Raw genomic sequence first — 8407 nt, 5'->3', positions numbered from 1 at the left:
GGTGTAAGCGTTACCCACCACCCACACAAAAGCAACACCCAGAATGGAAGGTGATTTTGCAAATCATATACCTGACAGAATATTAGTATCCAGAATATGTAGAGGACCTCCTCAGCTCAACAACAAACAAGCCAATGCAAAATGGGCAAAGAATTTGAACAGATATTTTTCCAAAGACGCTAAATGGCCAATTAGCACATTGATGCTCAGTGCACTGATTACTAGAAAATGCAAATCAAAACCATAATAAGGCTGAGGCTTAGCTGGTAGAGTGCTAACCTAGAACACACAAAGCCCTCAATTCGATTGCCAGCACCATAGAAAACAAGGCATTGTGGTGGATGTCTATAAATTTAGCACCCATAATAGAGGCACAAGAACTGTGAGGTCATCTTTGACTATATAGCAAGTCTATTACAGCTTGGGTTACATGTGACCCTGCCTAAATTAGTTAATTTAATTAATTAATTATTATCATAATAAGATACAACTCTATACCTAACAACACAACCACTACCACAACACAACAACCCTGGCCAAGATGAGGACAAATAAGACATCTTATGTACCCTGGATGAGGATGTTAAATGGAGCTGTTGCTATGGAAATAAGGATAGTGGTTCAAAAAAATAGACATAGATTTTTTACAATACTGCAATTAATTCTACTTTTAGGCGTATATAAATAAGAATCGAAAGTAGGAAATGAAATACTTTTGTGTGGAGAGAAGTGTTATTCACAATAGCCTAGAGGCAGAAGAAACCACATTTCCACTGACAGATGAACGCCTAAGCAAAATGTCATGCCTACACATAATGAAATATTAGCCTTAAAAAGGAAGCGAGTTCTAACACATACTGCAACATAATGAATCTTGAAGACATGCTAAGTGAAATAAGCCAGCTGTAAAATGGCAAACTCTAGGAGTCCACTCACGTGAGGGGACCCAGACTTGTCAAATTTATCAAGACAGAAAGTAGAACGGCGCTTGCTAGGCACTGGGGGTGGTGAGTGGAAGGTACTAGGCTTCGGTTTTACCAGATGACACAAGTTCTGTGGATAGACGGCAGTGAGAACAGGTGCAGACCAGTGTGCCCAGTGCAGCGAGGCTCCACCTAAAAACTATCAAAGTGCCATGGTTTTGATTATGTTTTACCAGTTTTTAAAAAGCAAGGGTAGACAGAGAAAAGAAGGAGAAGGAAAGGCCTTGCGAGCTTGAGTGAAATGGACTCGCGTATAAGCACCTCGGCCACGCTTGCTGTGAAGAGCCACCTTGCTGAGCCCTGGATTGATCTGTTTTTGTTCACCAGCATTGTCATTGATCTGTGCTTCACGGCTACCCCTCCATCACTGGCTGCGTTGCTTTTCTTTTCCCTTGATCTCTGAATGCTGATGGTTCCTGAAGGGCCTCTCGTTGGGGCCCTCCCTGCCTTCTGGTACCCACTTAGCACTGGCAGCCTTGTCTTCGCATCTCATTCTGGGTATGCAAGCTTCCAGTAATTAACATCTCATGCCTGACCTCTCTGCCAGGCTGCATCTGGAGCTGCAGCTGTCTGCTAGACTCCACTCCAGCATCTCCCATTGTTTGGAGAATCCAAACTGGATTCTGTTTTCCTCATTCTTCTGTCCCCAGCTATAGTGGAAGACACAGACCACTTGAATCTCAGGTGTATAAGACACACGCTAGGAATCCCTTTCCCTTTTCCTTCCAGCTCACCTCAACTGTCAGCCATTTGTCATCCCCTCTGTGACCACATATAGCACAGGCATCCTGGTTACTCCATCTACTATTTGTACATGGGGCTCTCCCATATTTTCTGTGAATCAACATTCAGTAGCTACACCCTCCACACCTTCCCTAAGGCTACTCCGTAAAGATTTCCCATCTTCTTCCCCAGGACGCTTGAAACCTCATGTATTTTGGGAGGTCATACAGGTAATACTAGCAATGAGTTGTGAAGGGAAGTGACATGTGTCACTTTGCTAGGGCACATAAGCCAATATGATACCTGTGTTCCTCTCCCTCAGGCATGGTAACTAGCGATGCTTGTGATGTTGGCTGTGTTGTCATCTTATGCCTCTGGAGAAATATATGGAGCGAGGCTCCCCTTGCCGACTTGATGGGTGTGGACCGAGAGGGAGAAATATACCTTCACCACGTGCAGCCTCTAAGAGCTGAGAGTTAGTGCAGTGCAACCCAGCCTGTACTGATGAACCCTGACCCTGTTGGTTTGTAAAGCTCGAGTTAGATTCAATGCCCAGTGGGTTCTGCTTTCTTGACCTGAGGGGAAGATGCTAGAGGGCACAGCAGCCTGCTTGGGCACCAGAGCACTGCTCTCCACAGTTTGGCTCCCTGTCGAGGGCCAGTGATTTAGACGCAGTTGTGCAGAGATGGATATGCCTTCTACTTGCCTCTCTACAGGCCACCTTCTAAATTAATTAGAAGCTGAAGGTGAGCAGAGAGTTCTTAACGAGTTCTGTTAAGCCAGAGTGTTCCTTTCAAAATCTCAAATCTGAGATACTATTTTCCCCGAGGCTTTGCCAAGTTGTGCCTCCATGAGAGTTAGCAGTATTGCTCTCCTGGTGGGTGGAAGCATTGTGCTTTCCAGCTAGGAGTGCGGCCCATTTCCTCCAGAGGCTTCAGCATCTGGAAAAGCTCCTGTGATGCTGAGTGGCAGAGGGAACAGCCAGGCCCTCTGTCCTGAGGACTCTGTGAGCTGCAGCCTGACAGAAGGTAGGCAGGGTCCAGCCTGTTGCGGAGTCCAGGTGTCCCTTGCCTATCTCTGACTAGGGGAGTGGCTGTCTTTGTGAATCGAAGAGGAAAACACAAGCTCCTTGTGTCCTGTGTGTGTGCTGCCCTGCCGAATCCCAGCAACATAAAATGACAAGAGAAATGGGCAAGAGACAGAGATTTAATTGAATAAAAACTCCAGGCTGTGACAGGGGTGGGAAGACACAAAGCAGTAATTAACAACATAATTTTTTAAATGATGATACAATTAATTAACATCCTGGGTAAGTGCAAAGGGGGAGGGGGAGCATCTCTCAGCCAAGAAAGACTTCTAAATAAAGGAGAGGAGAACTTGGTGTCTTTAGCAAACCTCTGTGTGCAAATGGCTCTGGTTATCATAACCAGCAGAGCTTGCCACCCACAAGGGGTTTCTTGTACCAGGGGAAGCCAACAAAAGAGCCAGTTTTGAATCTCAGTTTATTCTGCATTTGTTGTCATTAGTTCTCGTCTGTGAGGGAAGAATCCTGGCTGATAAATGGAGAAGCTTGTTCATGTCATTCATGCGTCAGAATGAGGTTGGACTGCTCTGGCCACCTTTGATGGGGACTTGGGGGAGGGAGCCCAGGAGCTAGAAGCCTCTCTGGAGTGAGCTTCCAAGCCTAATGCCTACCGAAGCTGGTGGAGCTAAAGCGGTTGACTCAGGTGATGAGAGGGGCGAGGCCATAACCAGGTGCTGTTTCCAGAAACCTTTGGGATGTTTACTTACAGAAAAGAGGCATGGAAGCTGTCTCAGACAGCTCACACCCTTCTCTCTAAAACCTTAGACGGGAACATCCCACCTGCCTAAGGGTTTCGGGGTGGCAGCTGGGCATGTGTTTCAAGTCCACTTCTGGAAAGACGCACTCACTAGCTTCTGGGTTCCTTATGACCCAGCAAACTTAATCTGCCCCTTCCTAGTTTACACTGCTGTGTGGCTGAGACAGTCACCTTAGTGGGGTCCATCCAGAGTCAAGAAACACAATGAAGTTACTGGCTTGCTGAGACTCTTGTCATGACCTTGTGATTTTTCTCCCTCTTGAGTGAACTTCCAAACAGGGCACTGCCTGGCTAGAAAGACTTACCAATTGTAAAATATTTGGAGAGAAAAATCATCTTTACATACCAGTCCCTAGCCAAAGGCTCATACTAGTGGAGTCAAGATTCAGCTGCATTTACTAGAATGCTGGACCGCTTTTCTTGCCACAAGAGCCTGTTAGCTCAATCTCCAATCCGGTCATTCCTCTGGTTAACAGACACTACATAAAGTTAGGGCAGCAGAGAAACTTGGGGCTTGACTTAAAATGGTGGTGGCTTTATTAGGTAGCTACTCCTAGAGCATGGGGCCTATGTAAAGTGTAAGACACGAGGTATGCAGATAGCTTTTGTGTTTTTGTCCTTCTGTTGTTGAAAGAATGGATTTTCCAAGCTGACTTGCTTCATGCAAGTCCTACAGTAGCCACAAGTTGGAGTGGAAACTCACGTTCATGTGCTTACAGGGCGTGGTGGGAAGGCCACTGGTCACTCCATAGAAATGTGCTGTTATAAATACAGTCATTCATTTTTGTTTTCTAGACTGAATTTGGCCTAAGGTAGAGAGCTAATGGAAAACAAACAAGCAAAGATCTTTTCACTATGACTGAAACAAACAACACAGAATACTTATTAATTTATAGAACTAAAGTTTAAAGTAAGTTATTGTCCCAGAGTCTGTGGGGCTGAACTAGTCTCTGGCTAACTGGGTTTCAACTAAGAGAAGACTCTTCATAGATGGCAGACTCAAAAGTGTGGTTTGGATTTCAAAATGCCCCATTCAGAAAAGAAACGTGTTGTCTAGATTTTTCTTTGCTCTGTTTAGGCATTTTAAACAGCTGCTTGATACTTTGTGGAATTATAAAGCTATGTATAACACAGGAATCATTCTGGAACATATGTGCCTCCTTTCTTTACAATGAAGGCTATTTTTGAGAACTAAGATCCTGTTTCCAAACAACACAGTGATCATTAACTGTGGAGTGTCAGAAAACATACGGTGTGACTACTTTCAGTGGATCGTTCCTAAGGAAAGTGACTAAGTTCCCACGAGGAATCAAAATGTTCCCAGTTTGGGAAAGCCAACAAAAAGGGGAATAAGGATTCCCCTACAGAGTCACAAACATGTCAGAGGTCTCATGATTTCAACACGGGACAAGAGGATCACATCTTGTCTTGTGTCACAGCAGTGAAGAGCTTCCACCAAGAATAATTCACCTTGGAAAGGTTCCTAAATTGATAGGTTCCATTCATGAAGGGCACTGAAAATACAGCCACAGCTCCATCCTTCTGGTGCGTCTCCAGGGGTCAATGTTTGATGGAGGCACAAAATTTCAGAGATTCAGTCTGTTTTCCCCTACAAGACTGCTATCTTATACTGTATTTCCCAGAACCAATTTCCGGGCTCTCCATTCTTCGTTTTGTATCTCAAATCGTTATGTTTTTATTTCTTCCTCGACAGTAGACCAAACAAAGTGAAAAAACCACAAAAACGTCACCTTGGGAGACAGAAAAGACTAGGACAGATCTGATCACACAGGACAAGTGTCTGGGCCTTGCCCTGCACGAGAGCAGTGAAGACCATGGGCTGGCAGGCAGTGGCTGCTGCTGCGGCCATCGCCGTGACTGCACAAACACTGTGTTTAGATACTGGAACAAGTGCGGAAATAACATTGCTGAGTCCCGTTGGCTGGGCTGTGCAGCTCATGGTGTCGGAGGTGGTTTCGGAGATGGGCATGAGCTCTCGCTGTCGAAACTGGCAGCTCGGCCCTGCCACTGTGGGGAGGAGAAAAGCCTGGTTATTAGTTGCTAGCGGAATTGACATCTCAGACTCATTGGCTCATGCACTGTGCTCACCTCTCCGGGCCTCGGTAAGCTTTCTAGACTTTTGCTGTCAGCCATGCAAAAACATAAAGAACTTAAGTGTTTGGAACGCTTGGCTTTCAGGAAAGATCTACTGCAGCCCTAATTTCAGCTTCTTTTTAAATGTGTGTACAAAAGTGTGTACGTGTGTGTGTGTGTGCTTAATGAGGTGCTATGACTGGACTATTTCTGAGTGCTTCGGCCATTTTTCATACACTGAAAATCAGATTATGTTAGCGGCAAAGAGAGGCAGTGTGTGCCCTTACTGCCAAGAACCTATGATCATGAATTATTAGTAATTTGTCTGGGAGCTGTTAGCACAGGGAAAAACCAACCCTGTTGCTGCTTTGGTTGGGGCTCTCTTCTTCAGTCTTAAAGCATCCTGTGAGCATTTGCACCAGCATGTGATGGGGTATAGAATGAGGGGACCCAGCCCAGCTCAGCCTATCCTCTCTGCACTCCTCCAATACCTTTCTCCTTCCTTGGCTCCTCCCAGGAACCCCCGAACCCTGTTGAAGTCGATGATGTAATGAGGCATAATGGAGTGGAGGAGCAGGCACAGGGTGATGGACCTGTGCCTGGATCCATTCAACCCTTCTTCAGATAAAAAGCTAGCCATAGCTAACTGATGCTTTCTGGGCAGAGACCTGAGTCTGGATACTCCTAACCTATCTGGGAGTGCTCTGACTCCAAAGTGAGCCACTGTCCACTGTTCATTCACTGTTTTGTCTGTTTTGTCTGCTGGGTAGAACCACTGTCTGCAAGGTAGGAGAGAGGAGAGAGGAGAGAGGAGAGAGGAGAGAGGAGAGAGGAGAGAGGAGAGAGGAGAGAGGAGAGAGGAGAGAGGAGAGGAGAGAGGAGAGAGGAGAGAGGAGAGAGGAGAGAGGAGAGAGGAGAGAGGAGAGAGGAGAGAGGAGAGAGGAGAGAGGAAAGGGGAGAGAGGAGAAAGGAAAGGGGAGAGAGGAGAGAGGAGAGAGGAGAGAGGAGAAAGGAAAGGGGAGAGAGGAGAAAGGAAAGGGGAGAGGGGAGAGGGAGAGATGCTAAGTGGTCAAGATGGCTTTCTGAACCACCAATTCAGCCCCTTTCTGCTTCTCATAAGGTCTAGGGAGCTCTCTTATGAAGGGATGGAGCTGAGGGAGCATGTATTCAGATGATTGTAGAAGTGAATCCAGGAGGACAAAGTTCCCCTTTCTCAGCAACTTCCAGACACAGCTGAGCTGTGAGAGAAGCAGAGCATCTGACTTTCAGCACCACCTGCACAGTACATGGCCAGGGAGAGCCCACGAGGGCTACTTCCTCTGTGCAGGCACATTGAAGGCTTCTCCAGCCAACTGAGGGCTGTAGGTGTGGATGACAGACATGGCATGCGCCTGATCTTAGCAATCTCAACATGTCAGCAACAGGTGAATTTGGGGCATCACCCAGTCTAGCCCTCTTGTTCTCCAAGTAAGCAAACAGAGACACAGTGAAGTCAAGATATAGGCAGTTGGGTCTCCTCACTGCCTACTCACAGTCCTTTCTTTTCCAGCCTACCACTGTGTACCACTGGGCTGACATGTGACCACCCACTAGGGGAGGAAAGAGACACAGAGTGTAACAGGAACCCTAAGCTCTTCAGGCGCACACCAGGTACTTACTCCTAACTCCAGTGGCTGTCTCTCCGCTTGCAGCATCCACGTGAATGAAATCACAACCGGGGGGTTCCCTGGTGAGATATTTTAGACATATAAATGCCTGGTCCTTGAGCCCCCGTGACTTCTGACTCCAGTGTTTCTTAACCGGAAGGTGATATAAGATGATTCCTTGTTCTTTCATTCAGCAAAACTTCATATTTCTTCCCTACTCCCTTCAGTCAGTGCAAGGTAGACCGTCACAACCGGCTTCTCCCCTGAGTAAGCATACTACCTAAACAATCTGATCCACAAGCCGGGTCAGAACAGAAAACATGAAATGGCTACACCAAGGACCCTTGTCCTTTCTATCACAGCCCAGAGAGTAGTCACACAGAACATAACTGTTTATCAGGAACAAACGAGGAGGGCTCCCCTCCTAGCCCCTGATTTTTTCCTGTGATGATAAACAAAGAGAAGAGATGGGGTTCATGGACAGTGTGAATGACTCCTGCAGGCTGATCAAGGGGGCTCTGAAATGGCAGAAAACCTGTCCCAGCACACAGCGAGCTTACCACTCCGGTCCTTTGCTGTACTGGAATGGGTAATGCTCCAACTGAGATCTCAAAGATCTACATCAGGCGATCTGAACATGGCCCTTCGTTAATGAAGCACCTTGAATAAGGTCACTAACCGCATCAGCTCTGTGTGTGTGGGTAACAATGACGCAGGGCACTCAGAGAGAAGGGCACTTGCTACGGCTTAATGGAATTTTATTCATGAGCGATCCCAGCAGGGAAAAATACCTTTCCAGTTAATTTGTTTCCCTCAACCTTAATTTTGAACCCCAAACAGTAAAAGCGTGTGTGGTGCTCTCTGTTCTGATTAATAAAAGAAATGATCGGGGTACTTGAGTGGGGACAAACATGGAGGGCTTCAGAGAGATCAGTCCATTTCTCATCCCCAAATCGGGGACGACTTCTTTATGGGTTACTCAACTACAAGAGCTGAGTTTCAGGCTAAATTGAGCCCCTGTGAAGGCAAGGTGGGGGGGAGACAGGCAAGGAACCCAGGAACGCAGTGACTAGGTCATGTTAGCCAGGCGAGGCTGTAGACACATTTCAGAAAGGTACTT

At 46.6% G+C, this 8407-nt stretch overlaps 1 protein-coding gene across 8 annotated transcripts in view; it reads right to left on the bottom strand.

Annotated features, from left to right (window-relative positions):
- Nucleotides 1-2894: 2894 nt before the first annotated feature.
- The window catches only part of Syt6 (synaptotagmin 6), a 59691-nt gene continuing 54178 nt past the window's right edge, over nucleotides 2895-8407 (bottom strand). For 5 of the 8 annotated variants that reach the window (XM_039103020.2, XM_039103022.2, XM_063282441.1 and 2 more), the window contains one exon: nucleotides 2895-5575. In XM_039103020.2, the coding sequence (XP_038958948.1) occupies nucleotides 5504-5575 (72 nt within the window). In that variant the 3' untranslated portion in view covers nucleotides 2895-5503. Of the gene's footprint in view, nucleotides 5576-7299; nucleotides 7368-8407 lie in introns of all 8 variants that reach the window. The other 3 variants (XR_005500359.2, XR_005500358.2, NM_022191.3) reach the window with 2 other exon arrangements.

Source organism: Rattus norvegicus, chromosome 2, assembly GCF_036323735.1.
Source record: "Rattus norvegicus strain BN/NHsdMcwi chromosome 2, GRCr8, whole genome shotgun sequence".
In the NCBI taxonomy this organism is placed as follows: domain Eukaryota; kingdom Metazoa; phylum Chordata; class Mammalia; order Rodentia; family Muridae; genus Rattus; species Rattus norvegicus.
Note: the sequence above shows the minus strand (reverse complement) of the source record. Positions and strands in the feature narration are given on the sequence as shown.